The sequence below is a fragment of the Geotrypetes seraphini genome, chromosome 8 (genome assembly GCF_902459505.1).
Source record: "Geotrypetes seraphini chromosome 8, aGeoSer1.1, whole genome shotgun sequence".
Lineage (NCBI taxonomy): Eukaryota > Metazoa > Chordata > Amphibia > Gymnophiona > Dermophiidae > Geotrypetes > Geotrypetes seraphini.
Window position 1 is genome coordinate 84762716 of NC_047091.1, and position 17894 is coordinate 84780609.

A 17894-nucleotide genomic window follows, 5' to 3' on the forward strand; every position below is an offset into this window, starting at 1 on the left:
TCTTCCCCGATTTTCCATCGGTAGACATCTGCTTCCAGTGAGTGGGATGGATGTTTCGTGCAGGTTTTGCTGCGTCTCTACTACTACTTATTATAGCGCTGAAACACAGTCTCCTGCCTCAGAGATAGAAACTGTCCAAGAGCTGAAGCAGCAGCTTTAGGTTAGTGGCGCGAGGAGGAGGGTTGGGCCCCAAATCGGCAAGGCCGATTTTTAAAAAATACAAATTGATTTGAATTGATTCACCCAAAGTGAATTGAATCATGAATTGGGCAGCACTAGCAGAAACTGAAGATAGAACAGTTAAAAAGCTGTGATTGACATCTTCTGCATTATGTTCACGAGCACAGATGGATAACCCTATGGTTCAGCATACCATCCCTATTGCACTGGAACTACTACTAGATGTATACAGCACAATACACATTATATGCAGGTACTTTCTCTGTCCCCAGTGAGCTCACAATTTAAGCTGCTTTTTTTTTATATATCTGGGGCAATGGAGGGTTAAGTGACTTGCCCAGGGTCAAAAGGAGCTGCAGTGGGATCTCAGATCTCAAGATCTCAGTCTGCTGCACTAACCCACAGGCTACTCTTCTAAGGCACTTGCAGCTTTGATTTCAATGGGTAGAATCAGGGATTACAAATATCACACTGCTGTAGAATATAAGTTTAAAAATCAGGTCTAGTCAAAAATAATCTGCCTCCTGGAAATGGGATTAATTTGGCAGCTCTTGGGATTGTAACACTTCAGAAATGTCCTGAGATTGTTTAATCTTTATGGTTGTTCAGGTTTTCTTCCTAATTTTTTTTTTATGAAGTGAGATAATATGTAACCTCTAGTTAAGGCTATGTGCAATGCTCTCTAGGTAACTTGTTATTTTTCTATACAGATAGACCTATATATTTGCAGTTGTTTTATATGAGACTCTCTGAGTGACACCGTTCCTCAAAGTGATATTAAATTTAAGGTGAAATATTCCATTTTACAATTTGGGAAGCACAGAAAGAAATAATTCATGAAGCCATTCCACGGCCTTTCTGGGAAAGATATGCAATATATTTATACCAAAATAAAGAATGTGTACCCCATATTTTTACTGATGTGTTACTAATTTCCCTTAATAAAATAAAAGTGAAATATTTTATTTTTGTGATTTGTATATGCATCCAATTGAGACTACTCCCATTCTTTATAAGATCATGATTGTGTGTGTTTCTTTTCTTTTTTTTTAGTTAAAGACAGCAACATCAATTTACGTAGATCAGATCAGTCCCATGTGAACCAAAAGGAGACAACACATTCCAGCAGTCTGCAGGTGCCTCGCACAGCAACAAAACAGAGGAAGGGATCTAACTGGAATTAACAAGCCAGGGGAAGGGTGACAGCTGTTATATCCAGTAGAAATAAGGAAAGGGGCCTTCACAGTTTCAGAGATTTTCTGGCAGGGATGGGAAAGAGGGTTAAGACAGAGAATGATGGGATAGCTTTGAGGGAGTTAAGACAGTGAAACTGGTAGGACAAAGTGGGAGAAAATTTGAGAGAGTGGTAGAGATGAAGTGCAGAGAAACCAAGTTATTTTGTTCTAGAAAGGGGATTTTAGACCAGTGCTGGTTTTCTGACACTCCTACGAGTATCCTTGTGCGGTATGGAATTTAACACTGATTTCAAAAAAGGTAGAAATAGGGATTGCAAATTATTGCTTTAGGATACAAGTTAAAAACAAGGACTGAGTAAAAAGAACTCTCCTTGGAACTGGGTGACTGGAAAGCTCTAGGAATGTCACTAGCTTACAGTGCCATACAAGAACATTTTATTGGCCCAGCTGGAAAAACAGGGAAGACCACTATCAAAGAAAGTAAAATACACTAAGTGGGACAGTTCTAACCACAATATGCAGTTACGGTGCTCCTAGAGCAGTGGTCTCCAACCTTTTTCATGTAAAGGGCTGAAGTGTGAATAAGAAAAAGTTCTAAGGGCCACCAATAGATTTCAAGCATACACATACTACTAATTTTTTAAACCACCTTGACCTAGTTCAGACTGAGTATTAAACATTAAAATTAATGCTAATGTTGATTCTACAACACTTCGAGTATATATTTTTAAAACTCTCTTTATTTTGGATTGTTAACAATAGCAAACTCCATAAATGAGACACCTGAGTAACACATGAGATTGTTTGTAGTTACTACTATGCAATGAATAATACTGAAATAATGGAAATAAACACCAAATTGGACAAAATCAGCTCCTGGATTAGGGACAATAAACTTTGCCTAAATATATCAAAATCCAGAGCCATATTATTCTCAACCAACATCAAAGCTAATTTAAATTATTCAATCTGTATCGAGTCCCATCCAATGCAAATTGAATCTAAAATTAAAATTCTAGGAATCATCCTAGACAAAGACCTCAACTACCATCACCAAATCAGTGCTTTAACCCAAAAATGCTTCTACAAACTGACTAATTTGCTCAGTAACCTCCATTCTCCATCCCTCTTCTATTCAAATTCTGATCTATTCCCTGATCATTTCACAAATCGATTACTACAACTCATTCTATCGTGGCATCACTCAGAAAGAAACCTGCAGATTACAATTGATTCAAAATATTGCCATTAAACTCTTATATAAGGCAAGTAAATATGACCATGTTACACCTCTACTTCATGAAGCTAACTGGCTACCAATAACATTGAACAACATATAAGATACTCTTACTTGCCTTCAAAATCAAACTTACTCATTGTTCATCTTTTTTGGACAAATATCTTATCCCTTATTCCAATCCAAGAGCCTTAATATCCACAAACTAAAACTTGCTGACTATTTCCCTTCTACACTCTTCTACACCCTTCTACACTCGCAATACGATCTTCTCCACTACAGCGCACATACTTTGGAATTCTCTCCCACCTGAAATTCAATCAGAAGAATCTCTAGACAAATTTAAGAGCAAACTCAAAACATTCTTATTCTAAGACTCATTTTCAACATGAGACCAGAACACTTCTCCCACCCCTCCTCTGATCAAGAAAGAAATTGAACCACTTTTAAGAAGCGACCCCCCTCCTCTTTGTTTCCTTTCCTCCCCTTTTCACCTTCCTTTTTTTTTTTTTTTATTACTTTGATGTATTTTATTCTCCCACCCTAACCCCCACTACCTTTTGTATGAAACCAGTCTAAATCTTCTGTCCGTTAATTATGTAAATGCTTAGTTAATGACCTTTTTTTTTTTTTTTAGAACTACTGGTATATTTAAATTTTTATAATTTATATTGTAATTTTACCCTGTAAACCGATCAGGTACTCGCTGATGGTATATCAAATATAGAATAAACTTGGAAAGTTGGAAGATTGAAATTAACACATTTACAGGATTTTTTAGAGCATTTCAGCCAACTTGAGGACTGCAATGGAGGACTTCATGGGGGCTATATGTTGGTTGGTTAAATCATTTCTCCAAAGATCTCATTTCCTGCAGCTCCTGAAAGGGAAAGTTTTATATATAAAGATAAAACATATATGCAAAAAAGCAACTAGTCAGCCCCCTATAATCTGAAGGCAATTCAGGTATGGCTCTCTTATCCAGTGGTGGCTGGTCAAATCTTGGTTCACCATGAAGATTACTTGTCCAAAGATGTGTGTGGGGGGGGGATGTTTGCTGCTCTCTCTCATCAGCCACTACTAGCCAAAAGGCAGGACTGACAGGCACATTAAGGAATCTCAGAGAGGATCCTATTAAAGATTTGTTCAACAAATCTTTGGAGATGGGAGTGGTTCCTGGGGACTGGAGAAGAGCGGATGTGGTCCCTATTCACAAAAGTGGTCGCAGAGATGAAGCGGGAAACTACAGGCCAGTAAGCCTCACTTCGGTTATTGGAAAAATAATGGAAGCGTTGCTGAAAGAAAGGATAGTGAGGCAAACAGGATCTGAGGCAACATGGTTTTACAAAATGTAAATCGTGCCAGAAGAATCTGATTGAATTATTTGGGTGACTGGACAATTAGATCAAGAGCATATGCTAGATGTAATTTACTTAGATTTCAGCAAAGCCTTTGACATGATTCCTCATAGAAGGTTCTTGAACAAACTTGATGGGCTGAAGTTAGGACCCAAAGTGGTGAACTGGATTAGAAACTGGTTGATGGACAGACGGAAGAGGGTGGTGGTAAATGGAATTCACTCAGAGGGAAAGGTGAGTAGTAAAGTCCCTCAGGGATCGGTGCTGGGGGCCGATCCTGTTCAATATGTTTGTGAGCGACATTGCCGAAGGGTTAGAAGGAAAAGTTTGCATTTTTGTGGATGATACCAAGATTCGTAACAGAGTAGACACCGAGGAGGGAGTGGAAAACATGAAAAAAGATCTGCAAAAGTTAGAAGAATGGTCTAATATCTGGCAATTAAAATTCAATGCAAAGAAGTACAGAGTAATGCATTTGGGGATTAGAAATCAGAAGGAGCCATATGTGCTGGGAGGTGAGAGGCTGATATGCACGGATGGAGAGAGGAACCTTGGGGTGATAGTGTCTGAAGATCTATTCTTAATTATTTTTTTATTCAACTTTTCACATTTTTAAATAAGCAAATCAATACTTGAATACAGATTTGGAATAGTGAAACATGAAATTAGATACCCAGCCTCACTTAAATCAGTGGTGCATGGAAAGAAAATAATTATTAATTATTTAGTCCACACAATAAAGTAAAGATTCAAGCATTATAATTGAATTAAGAAAATTGATTCCATCTTAAGAACAGCTCGGGAGACACTGATAGAAAACCCCCGACAGCCTGGTCTTAAACTACAGGAGGGTCTATCAGACCTATCACCAGACCACCCTCTTCTTTGACCACAATAAATTCCAATAGTTGCTTTGGTTCATAAAACAAAAAATGTTTTTCCTGTAGCGAAACACAGCACTTAGCCGGAAACTTCAAAATAAAGGATGCACCCAGGGCCAAAATCCTGGATTTATAAAGTAGAAATTATTTTCTCCTTTTCTGTATCACTTGAGCAACATCTGGAAAAATCTGAATTGGCAAACCAAAGAACTTATCATTCATATGTCTAAAATATAGTCTTAAAATTAAGTCCAAAACTTCTGTATAGTCCAAAAATTATGTTAAGTTCATTTCTCCCTTTTCTGTTACTCCAATTTGAAAGAGACCTGGGTGTGCTGGTGGATACAACAATGAAAGCATCAGCACAATGCGCGATAGCCTCAAAGAAAGCAAACAGAATGCTGGGTATCATCAAGAAGGGTATCACGACCAGGACAAAGGAAGTCATCATGCCACTGTACCGTGCAATGGTGCGCCCGCATTTGGAGTACTGTGTCCAGTATTGGTCGCCGTACCTCAAGAAGGACATAGCATTGCTTGAGGGGGTCCAGAGAAGAGCGACGAAAATGGTAAGAGGTATGGAAAACCTTTCATATGCCGACAGGCTAGAACAGCTGGGGCTGTTCTCCCTGGAAAAGAGGAGACTTAGAGGAGACATGATACAAACTTTCAAGATCCTGAAAGGCATAGATAAGGTAGACAGGGACAGATTCTTCAGACTGTGGGGAACAACAAGTACAAGGGGGCACTCGGAGAAACTGAAAGGGGATAGGTTTAGAACCAATGCCAGGAAGTTCTTCTTCACCCAGAGAGTGGTGGACACATGGAACGCACTCCCGGAGGTAGTGGTGGGGCAGAAGACACTACAGGGATTCAAAGAAGGTTTGGATAAATTCTTGAAGGAAAAGGGGATTGAGGGATACAGATAGAAGTAAGGATAGGTTTTTTTAGGGCAGGGAACACTTGACAGGTCATGGACCTGATGGGCCGCCGCGGGTGCGGACCGCTGGGTGCGATGGACCTCTGGTCTGATCCCGGTGGAGGCAACTTCTTATGTTCTTAATAGGGGTTGAGCTATCTTACTTCTTTCCTGGAGATAAATATTGAGCCCCAGTTATAGGTGGTAAATTTTCTTACGGAATCATTAAAATTTCCCTGGAAAAATTAAGTTCTTCCTTGCAAGCCCCAATGATAAAATACAGGAGACAACTATAAATTTGAAGGGTCAAAGTTTTGAGATAGTGCCTAATTTAAAAATTAGGAATAACCTTGGCTTGCAGCCTAGCTTTTAAAAAGCATACTGATTTATGAATTTAAAAAAGTTACGCTGTATTATGGAAATTAAGGACCATCAAGAAGTACTTTGATGGGGAATCCTTTTGGTTATTGGTACAATCTTTGGTACTATCAATGTTAGACTACTGCAATATAGTTTACTTGGGGCTACCAAAGAAGACTTTACAAAGACTTTGATTGGTCCAGAAAACACAGTTACTTACCGTAGCAGTTGTTATCCAGGGACAGCAGGCAGATATTCCCACACATGGGTGATGTCACCGACGGAGCCCCGCAGCGGACAGCCTCGAAAGCAAACTTGCTTGAAGATCTCGAACTTTCGAGTGCTGCATCGCACATACGCGCATGCCTTCCCGCCCGAACTAGGGGGCGCATCTCCTGTGAGATCCTCAGTTCAGATACCAAGCCAAGAAGCCAACCAGGGGAGGTGGGAGGGTTGTGGGAATATCTGCCTGCTGTCCCTGGATAACAACTGTTACGATAAGTAACTGTGCTTTATCCCAGGACAAGCAGGCAGCATATTCCCACACATGGGTGACCTCCAAGCTAAGTAAAAAGGGATGGAGGGAAGCTGGCAATTTATGAAAAAAGATTTTGCAAAACAGATTGGCCAAAATGGCCATCCCTCCTGGATAAAATATCCAGACATTAATGAGAGGTGAAAGCATGAACCGAGGACCAAGTGGCAGCTTTGCAGATTTCCTCAATAGGAGTTGATCAGAGGAAGGCTACAGATGCCGCCATCGCTCTAACTTTGTGGGCCGTCACTCGACCTTGCAGAGGAAGACCAGCCTGAGTATAGCAGAAAGAAATGCAAGCAGCCATCCAGTTGGAGATGGTGCGCTTTGATATAGGACACCCCAACCTGTTTGGATCAAAGGAGATGAAAAGTTGAGGAGATGTTCTGTGAAGTTGAGTACGTTGGAGGTAGAAAGCCAAGGCACGTTTACAGTCCAAGGTATGAAGGGCTGTTTCTCCAGGATGAGAATGAGGCTTTGGAAAAAAGACAGATACAACAATAGACTGATTGATATGAAATTCTGAAACAACTTTAGGTAAGAATTTAGGATGAGTACGGAGGACCACCTTGTCATGATGAAAAACTATGAAAGGTGGATCTGCCACCAATGCTTGTAATTCACTGACTCGTCGAGCAGATGTGAGGGCGATCAGGAACACAGCTTTCCAAGTGAGATACTTGAGGTGAGCTTTGTCAAGCGGTTCAAAAGGAGGTTTCATAAGTTGAGCTAAAACAACATTGAGATCCCAAACCACTGGAGGTGGTTTAATCGGTGGATGGAGATTTAGAAGTCCTTTCATGAAGCGAGAAACCATAGGATGTGCAGAAAGAGGTTTTCCATCCAGAGGCTGATGAAAAGCAGCTATAGCACTAAGATGGACTCGAATAGATGTAGTTTGAAGTCCAGAATGTGACAAATGAAGCAAGTAGTCCAGAACTGATGCTAAGGATGACGATATGGGTTGCAAGTGACGTGTAGAACACCAAGTAGAAAATCTAGTCCACTTCTGGCCATAACATTGTCTAGTTGATGGCTTTCTGGAAGCAAGTAATATATCTTGAACAGACTGAGAAAATTGAGGAAAGTCTGTTATGCAGAAAGGTACCAAGCTGTTAAGTGTAGAGACTGCAGATTGGGATGAAGCAAGGATCCTTGACTCTGCGTGAGTAGAGAAGGAAATATTGGCAGAAGGAGAGGCTCCCTGGTGCTGAGTTGAAGTAGAAGGGAGAACCAAGGTTGTCTGGGCCACCGAGGAGCTATCAGAATCATGGTGGCATGTTCTGACTTCAGTTTGACTAGAGTCTTGAGAATCAGAGGAAACGGAGGAAAGGCATAAAGGAACTGATTCCTCCAATCCAGTAGAAACGCATCCGCTTCGAGACGTTGAGCGTAAATGCGGGAGCAAAATTGAGGCAGTTTGAAGTTGAGAGGTGATGCAAACAGATCTATCTGCGGAGTTCCCCAACGAGCAAAGATTTGGCGAAGAGTAGGAGAATTGAGCGTCCATTCATGAGGCTGTAGAAGACGACTCAATTTGTCCGCCAAATAATTGTGTTAACCCTGAATGTAAACAGCTCTGAGGTAGATGTTGTGAAGAATTGCCCAATGCCACAATTTCAGAGCTTCTTGACAGAGGGAATGAGATCCCGTCCCTCCTTGTTTGTTGACATAATACATGGCTACCTGGTTGTCTATACGTACAAGAATCACCATGTCGTGAAGGAGATGTTGAAAGGCTTTGAGAGCATAGAATATCGCTCTGAGTTCCAACAGATTGATATGACACAGACGGTCTACTGCAGTCCATAGACCTTGCGTTCGGAGACCATCCACATGAGCTCCCCAAGCGTACATTGATGAGTCGGTTGTGAGGACTTTCTGATGAGGAAGAGGGTGGAACAGCAAGCCTCTTGAAAGATTCAAAGAGAGCATCCACCAACGGAGAGACTTCCGCAATAAAGGAGTTATGGAAATCAATCGAGATGGTGGATCCACGGTTTGCTGCCATTGGGACGCCAGTGTCCATTGAGGAATACAAAGGTGAAGTCTGGCAAAAGGAATCACATGAACCGTAGAAGCCATGTGACCGAGCAGAACCATCATTCGTGCCGAAACGGATGGAAGGTGGAATATTTGATGAGAAATCTGAAGAAGCGCAGCCTGACGTGATTGTGGAAGGTAGGCTCTCAGATTGATAGTGTCCAGAGTTGCTCCTATGAACTGGAGAGACTGAGAGAGAGTCAACTGAGATTTGGAAAGTTTATGTGAAATCCCAAACTTTGAAGAAAAAGAATAGTCTGTTGGGTCGCTGTAATAACCCCTGAAAAAGAGGGAGCTTTGATGAGCCAGTCGTCGAGGTATGGAAATACTTGGAGACCCTGGTTGCGAAGAGCTGCAGCCACCACCACCAGACATTTTGTGAAAACTCTGGGAGAAGAAGCCAACCCGAAGGGGAGAACTCGTTATTGCAGATGAAGGCTTCCTACTTGAAATCTGAGGTACTTGCGAAATGCTGGATGAATAGGGATATGAGTATACGCCTCCTTGAGATCGAGGGAACACATCCAATCCCCTTGATCCATTAAGGAATAGAAAGTCGGCAGAGTGAGCATTCAAAATTTCTCTTTGACTAGGTATTTGTTGAGAACTCTGAGATCCAGAATAGGTCGCAAATCCCCCGTCTTTTTGGGAACTAGAAAATAACGGGAGTAGAATCCCAAGTTCCTTTGGGCAAGAGGCATTTCCTCTACAGCTCGCAGGCGAAGAAGAGCCCGAGCTTCTTGAAGAAGAAGGGGAAGGTGCGACTGATTGGAAGGACACTCTCTTGGATGGCGATCTGGAGGCACCTGAAGGAACCGAAGAGAGTATCCCTCTCGTAGGATGGTAAGCACCCAGAGATCTGATGTAATGAGCTCCCACTGGTGATAAAATGTGGAAAGTCGACCCCCTATGGGGAGGGGAGAATTTGGAAATAGAGAAATTGGAATGCTCAGGCTGAGACTGTCAAAAAGACTGAGCTGGTTTGGTGACAGCAGGAGTCTGAGACTTTTGCTGGCGTTGTTGTGGAGGACGACGAGGAGGAGGTCTGGAAAAAGCAGGAGTCGTTTTCTGAGGATAACGACGTGGAGTCTGTTTAAAACATCTAGTAGGCGTAGGTTTAGGTTTTGGTCGAATGAGGGAAGCAAAAGAGCGTTCATGTTCTGAAAGACGCTTAGTAGCTGCTTCAATAGAGTCATCGAACAATTCGTTCCCCTGGCAAGGTAGATTCGCCAATCAATCTTGAAGATTGGGATCCATGTCAACAATGCGTAACCATGCTAAATGACGCATGGTTACAGCAAAGGCAGAGACTCGAGAAGAGAGTTCAAAGGCATCATATGATGCTTGTAACATGAAAAGTCTTAATTGAGAAAGAGTCTTGAGGATGAGTTTAAATTCCGAAAGACGAGTTGTGGAGATATCCGGGTAAAAAGATGGTAATATCTTCAAAAAGTGGTTAAAGTAAGATGTAAAAATGTAGCTATAATTAAGGACTCTATTTGTCATCATGGAGTTCTGGTATAAACGACGACCAAACTTATCCATGGTACGACCTTCTCTGCCTGGAGGAACAGAAGCGTAGATTTTGGAAGGATGAGCTTTCTTTAAAGATGATTCCACTACCAAGGATTGATGAGAGAGTTGAGATTTTTCATAACCCTTACATGGAACAGTGCGATAACGGGATTCCAATTTAGATGGAATGGCAGTGATGGAATAAGGAGTCTCCATGTTACGAACAAAAGTTTGTTTGAGAACAGGAGTCATTGGTAAACGTAGAGACTCTTTAGGTGGATGAGGAAGCTCCATATCTGCTAAATATTCAGGAGTATATTTAGAATCTGAATGGAGATCCAGTTTGAGAGCTTGTCCCATATCAAAGATAAATTTTGCAAATGAAATGGATTTGGAATCAGATGCTTCTTCAGGAGACACACTGCAAGATTTAGGAAGTGCTGAGTAGGAAGGAGAAGCCTCTCTAGAATATGGTGAGAGTGGTTCGGACTCCAGACGTAGAGTTACAGAAGAAGCTGTACTGTGTGGTGGAGTGAGAGAATGTTTTCTCTTAAGACTTCTGGATGGAGAAGTATCAGGTGTACGTGGTACTGAATGAGTCGAGGTTTGAGGTGAAGTGTCTCGACGAGCTGGTTTCGACGGTGGAGTCTTCGGTCGAGAAGGACTTCGAGTCGATGCTCGATGGTGTCGGGATCCGTGCTTCGACTTTGAAGAATGAGGCAGAGAAGTCTCGGTATCCAAAGCAGAAGACTCCCTCCGAAGCTTGGAAGCAATATGTCTCGAATGCTTTGACCGGTGCTTCGGAGGAGGTGATTCCGGAGAAGAATCAGATGAAAGTATTCTCTTCGGTGTCCGGGATCGGCCTCGAGATACTGGAAGCTCTGGTTGGGTGACAGGCTGATACATCCGAGGCAAGGTCGAGGACGGGACCAATTGAGCCACTAAAGAGGAAATCTGAGTGGCCAATATAGATTTTAGCATGTCCTCCAGCATCGGCACCGAGACAGAAGGTTCTGATCTCGTAGGTGCAGCAGTACGCTCCGAAGAGGGCGACCTCGAAGGTGAGTATTCCCTTATCTTGGAGGTACGCTTGGAAGATGGGCGTGCAGAGGACTCTGGTGGCTTCTTGGGTACGGCACCTGAAAGAGAACCAGGAGACTTACCCCATGGAAGACTTCACCGATGGCACCGTCTTCGAGGGAACCGAAGCAGGCAAGGTCGAGGCCTTTGAGACCGAAGCTCCAGCCGGAACTTGGGTCGAAGCCTTCGAGACCGTGGTCGTCGATGTTGTCGGAGTCGAAGCCTTCGAGACCGGGGCAGCCGCCGAGGTCGAAGTCGAATCCGAAGGTTGCTCCATGTCTCCGAAAATTTGAAAGAATTGGGCGCACCTGCGTCGAAAAGCCCGTGGAGTGAGAGTGAAGCAACAATGACAATCTTCTGGGGAATGGGTAGGACCCAGACACTGTAGACAACGGCAGTGGGGATCGGTGACCGAAATCACACGATTGCACTGACGACAACGTTTAAACCCGGTGAGAGGCCGGGACATAGAAAAAATAAAGTCCGTGTCGAACGGAAGGAGCAATTGGGCCTAGGCCCAAGGCTCACCAGCCGGACAAGAAAGAAAAGAAACAAAAATTTTCTTTTCTTTTTTTTTATATATATTTAAAAAGGAGAAATAAAATAGAAGAACACAGCGACCGAACTTTACTGAAAAAAAGAAACAGCCGCGGTGAAGAGAAGGCTAAATTGCTGCAGAGATGTAGAAAAACGTGTCTTCTTGTCTCCGCGGAATTAAACAAACTGAGGATCCTCACAGGAGATGCGCCCCCTAGTTCGGGCGGGAAGGCACGCGCGCATGCGCGATGCAGCACTCGAAAGTTTGAGATCTTCAAGCAAGTTTGCTTTCGAGGCTGTCCGCTGCGGGGCTCCGTCGGTGACGTCACCCATGTGTGGGAATATGCTGCCTGCTTGTCCTGGGATAATGCTGCTGTGCGCCTGATTTTTGGACTTAAAAAAATAAGATCATGTCAGCCCATACTATGCTAAACTACACTGGCTACCATTCAGTGCCAGAGTATTCTTCAAGTTTGGGTGCATATGTTACAAGGCATTTTTTGGTTTATTGCCATCTTACTTGGTTTCCTACTTGAAATTTTTCTATTCAGCAAAAGATACCAGAAATTCAGGTATTTTCGCCTTCCCTGCCCCGAGGTCCTGCCTTTATAAAACTTTTTTTGACAGGACATTGGAGTACCAGGCCGGGAAGTTTAATTCCTGGTTACATCCATTGATCACTCAAACTTATTCTTATACTACATTTAGGAAAGTTTTAAAAACATATTTATTTGATATATTAGATTGATGTGTTTTAATTGTGATGGGTTCAATTACTAGTTGATTGGTTTTTAGAAGAAAACTGCTATAGGCCTTTTTAAAATATATTATGTGTTTCTCTTCATTAGATTTTTTAATATTTTAAATTGTATAATAGGCTCTGCTGCATTTGATTGCTTACGATGTATTGGTTTTGTTTTTTTTTTTTATTATGAAATTGTATCCTCTTCGCTGAATTGTTCAGTTTTATTCCTTGTTGTAAACTGCCCAGAACTGTTGGTAGGGTGGTATATAAGAAAATAAATTATTATTATATGCACACCATCTCAATTGGAGATAATACTGGAGATTTAGGAAAATTCAGCAGTCTTAAGTTGTTTCTTCTCTGCTTATTTTCCATATATTCAAGGTTTTTTTTTGAATAGATCTCTCTTTAAAAATCTCTGTCTATATTTTTTTAATTTGAATGATCTGTTCTTCATGCTTTTTTATATCATCTCCCTGTTGTTTTAACAATTTCTCATGGGCTTCTTTCTACATGAGAGCTGACAGAGACATAATCATGCTGAACAATAGTCATTGCCTTCTTGAGGTTAGAGTCCATAATTTCAATAGCCCTCCAGAGTTCCTCTAAATTTACCACTGTGTGCTTAGTCAACTGTCCAAACTGTATCTTGCTCACAGAAGATGGATTTTCTCCTGCCTCTGCATGGAGAGCTGATGTCTGGGCTTCAGTGGAAAGTTCTTCTCCTCCGGGGCTATTCAATGAACTGGCTTCCTGGGTAGATTGTATAGCCACATTCCCTGCAGGGCTTCTTCTTCTGGGTTGGTCAGGACTTCGCCCCTGGATCGGGTTAAGGGAAACCCGATCATCACTTAGGTTCGCCGATATACGTGGCGTTCCTGCCAAAGTCAGGGCTGTCTCCCTTGGCTGGCGAGTGATCCCTCCATCTAGCGGTGTCTGAAGATCTAAAGGTGAAGAAAGAGTGTGACAAAGCGGTGGCTGTTGCCAGAAGGATGCTAGGCTGTATAGAGGGCAGCGTGACTAGTAGAAGAAGAAGGTGTTGATGCCCTTGTATATGTCGATGGTGAGGCCCCACTTGGAGTATTGTTTTCAGTTGTGGAGACTGTTTCTGGCGAAGGACATAAAAAACTTGAAGCATTCCAGAGGAAGGCGACGAAAATGGTAGGAGGTTTCTTCCAGAAAACATATGATGAGAGGAACAGGGGAGATATGATTCAGACATTCAAATACTTGAAAGGTATTAACGTAGAACAAAATATCTTCCAGAGAAAGGAAAATGGTAAAACCAGAGGGCATAATTTGAGGTTGAGGGGTGGTAGATTCAAGAGTAATGTTAGGAAATTCTTCTTTACGGAGAGGGTGATTGATGCGCTCCCGAGGGAGGTGATGGAGAAGAAAATGGTGACAGAGTTCAAACAAGCATGGGATGAACACAGAGGATTTCTAATCAGAAAAAAATAGGTATACATTGAAGGAACTAAGACCAGTACAGGGCAGACTTGTACGGCCTTGTCCCGTATAAGGACATTCAGTTGAGGATGGGCTGGCGTGATCTTTGTTGGAGACTCCAGCAGATGGTAGCTAAGTACACTACTGGGCAGGGCTCTGGGTTTCTGGCCCAGAAATATCTTAGAAAAAGGACCATTTAAAGTAAACTAAATTATGGAGCATGTATGGTCGGGCAGATTGGATGGACCACTTGGGTCTTTATCTGCAGTCATTTACTATGTTACTATGTTTCACATCTGGGGAAGAGTAGGTTTCACCTGCTGATGTCAACATAGAGACAATGCAGAAAAGCTCACGGTAGAGCTGCCGATATCAGAACACCTTGCTTCTATCATGAGTGTTATACCAACCATGCAGAAAGTAAAATGTATTCTAATTATATGTGTGGAAAACTTGTGGCTGTAAGCGTGCTTGACACATATTTCACTGTAAGTGCAGGGTTTTTTTGCACATGTCCAAAAGGAAACAGAAGTTCTGTTCTGTACCTAAATATAAGCCTCACAAAATTTTTCTTTCAAGTAGTTTTTACAAGGCTCATATGTAGACACAGAACAGGCGCTGATGCATGCTTTCACCTTCATTTTGTTCAGAAAAACACACATATCTGTAATCTCCTGCCTACCTTTGTGCCTTGCAGTGGCTTTCATTTGATCTAATATACACATCTTGTCTTAGATTCATTGACTGGCAGGATTTTCACCCAACCAGGCTTTACACATCCCTGAGATCAACAAGTAGATCGGCGAACGTCATAATGCCGCTTTACAGAGCAATGGTCAGACCACACTTGGAGTACTGTATCCAACACTGGTCTCCCTACCTAAAGAAGGATATAACCCTGCTGGAGAGGGTGCAGAGGCGAGCCACGAAGCTAGTAAAGGGTATGGAGAATTTGCGCTACAAAGAACGCCTTGGGAAACTGGGCTTGTTCACCTTGGGGAAGAGGACTGCGAGGGGATATGATAGAGACTTTTAAAATAATAAAAGGATTTGACAAAATAGAGCAAGAAACACCATTATTCACGTTGTCAAATGTGACCCGGACAAGAGGTCATGGACTGAAACTGAGGGGCACCAGGCCCAGGACAAATATTAGGAAATTCTGTTTCGCACAACGAGTGGTAGATGCTTGGAACGTTCTCCCTGAGGAGGTTGTGATGGAGACCAAGATTTTAAAAGGTTTAAACATATTTATATAGAGATCCGATGATGATTTAACACTTAAAGCTTAGTGTAATGAAACTCAATTGAACTCTAAGGGCTCCTTTTATGAAACCGCATTAACAGCTTTATCGCATGCAAATTTTTAGCGCACGCTAACTCCCGCGCTAGCCAAAAAACTACTGCCTTCTCAAGAGGAGGCAGTAGCGGCTAGTGCAGCCGGCAAATTAGTGTGCGCTATTACGCACGTTAAACCGCTAACGTGGCTTCGTAAAAGGAGCCCTAAGTGGTGTTTCTGAGGATCATCTAAACTTTGGAAGGGTGTTATACTATTAGGGATCTTTAAATTTATTTCCCTACTTTTTGTGATTACTGTTGAATAACCCCAGTATTACTGATTATAACAGTGCTAGTTGTCTGACATTCCTATACTTGTATATAATTGGTCAAAAATATTTGATTCCATATAAGGCTTACTTTTATACATTTGCATGGGGGGGTGTTTGTCTCAGACTTTTACACGATGCCTGGAGACTCCTTATGCAATGCCCGCTGTTTCAGGCAAGTTGGACTCTAGGTATAAAACTACATTGCAAAGTTTTTGAGAACTTGCAATTGTCTCATCGGTCCCTGCTTGTGGAGTCCTCCTTGAAGAGATCCCATCCTTCCAGAGTTTATGCTGCTGTTCCTCCTGGAAGGGAAGGGGAAACCATGAACAAATTTGGACGTCGCCTTTACCAAAATGCCATGATGTCCTCTAAAGTCCTCAATTATAATTTTCATTTTGTCACTTATTTCAAGACCCTCATTGATCTTCCAAAGTTTCTCAGCTATTTAGATACACAAAAGCACTTTGAATTTCAAGAAGTCATAGCTACTCTGTCACAACTCAGATTACATCTTCTCCAGTCTTCGTATGATGCCTTTGAGTTGTCTGCCAGGGCGACTGCTTGTTCTGTAGCAATGCGCCGCCTAGCCTGGCTTCGCACTATAGACATGGACCCTAAACTTCAGGACCACTTAGCTAATATTCCATGTGTAGGCAATGACCTCTTCTATGAATCTATCGAGGCTGTCACCAAGAAATTGTCTGAACATGAAAAATCTTTTGCATCTATTGTCAGACCAAAGCCTAAGCCAGCTCCAGCCAAGCCTGCATGCCCTCCTCCAATTTTCCAGAGGTGTTTTGCTCCGAGAGCGGCTCCTTACACTCGTCCACCTCTCAAGAAACAGCAGAATCAGAAGCAACAGAAATCTCAACCTTCTGCTGCACCTAAGGCTACGCAGCCTTTTTGACTGTTAAAAACAGAGCATACCCTCTACCGTTCTGTCTCCGTCTTCTCTTCCCCCCATTGGAGGTCGTCTCCATCATTTTTATCTTCGATGGAAGATAATTACATCCAACCTCTGGGTGCTGTCAATCATCAGAGAAGGATACTCTCTTCATTTCACTCAGGTTCCACCACAGTTTCCTCCAAGAGAGTATCCTTCCAGTCCATCCCAGACCGCCCTTCTTCTTAAGGAAGCTCAAGCTCTGTTTCATCTCCATGCCATCAAACCAGTTCCTTCGGAGCAGCAGAACAGGGAGTTTTACTCCTGTTTCTTACTTGTTCCAAAGATCTGCGATCCATTCTGGATATCAGGGCTCTCAACAAATTTTTAGTCAAAGAAAAATTTTGCATGTTGTCCTTAGTGACCCTTTATCCCCTTCTAGATCAGAACGACTGGTTATGCTCTCTGGATCTCAAGGAGGCTTATACTCATATTCCCATTCATCCGGCCTCCTGTCAATATCTCAGATTTAGGGTGGGGAATCTGCATTATCAATACAGAGTGCTACCCTTTGGCCTGGCTTCATCTCCCAGAGTATTTACCAAGTACCTGGTAGTAGTAGCAGCAGCTCTAAGGAACCATGGTCTTCAGGTGTTTCCCAACCTAGACGACTGGTTCATAAAGGATTCCACATCTCAGGGGGTTATTGTAATGACGCAACGGACTACGTGGTTCCTACAAAGTTTGGGATTCTAAATTAGTTTTCCCAAAACCCAACTTCAGCCCTCTCAGAATCTACAATTTTTCGGAGCTGTTCTGGACACTATCCAACTTAGAGCATTCCTTCCGCAACAACATCTAGAAGCTCTCCTTCAACTCTGTCATGCAGTGTCTTCCCACTGTTCAATCTCAGCGAGACCCATGATGGTACTACTAGGTCACATGACCTCCACAGTACATGTGACTCCTTTTGCCAGACTTCACCTCAGAATTCCTCAGTGGACCCTGGCATCTCAGTGGATGCAGGCTTGTGACCCACTTTTCAATACATACACTTTTTCAATACAATACAAGGAAGTCACTCCTTCCTTGAAGCAGTCTCTCCGCTGGTGGATGCTCTCTTCCAATCTCTCCAGAGGCTTACTGTTTCAACTGCCTCCCCAACAGAAGGTCCTCACAACAGATTCCTCGACCTACGCTTGTGGTGCTCATCTCAATGGTCTCCATACTCAAGGCCTCTGGACTAGTACGAATCGTCGGTGTCACATCAATCTGTTGAAACTCAGAGCGATCTTCAACGCTCTCAGAACTTTTCAACATCTTCTTCACGACCAGGTAGTCCTCATTCGCAGGACAACCAAGTCGC

General features: G+C 42.6%; 1 protein-coding gene across 1 annotated transcript; it reads right to left on the reverse strand.

Annotated features, from left to right (window-relative positions):
* Positions 1-9942: 9942 nt before the first annotated feature.
* On the reverse strand, positions 9943-14760 carry LOC117365471 (serine/arginine repetitive matrix protein 1-like). The gene is made up of 2 exons (XM_033955948.1): positions 14718-14760; positions 9943-11087 (listed from the first exon to the last, which is right to left on the reverse strand). Exons 1-2 carry the CDS (start codon positions 14758-14760, stop codon positions 9943-9945), a joined length of 1188 nt encoding a protein of 395 aa, XP_033811839.1.
* Between the last annotated feature and the right edge of the window lie 3134 nt (positions 14761-17894).

What these genes read in the sequence shown, in the direction of transcription:
- LOC117365471 (XM_033955948.1), bottom strand. Translation starts at nt 14,760, where the DNA reads ATGTGTATATTAGATCAAATGAAAGCCACTGCAAGGCACAAAG. An exon ending in AGCCACTGCAAGGCACAAAG is followed by an intron (nt 11,088 to 14,717) that starts GTAGGCAGGAGA and finishes CAGTATCTCGAG; the next exon opens with GCCGATCCCGGACACCGAAG.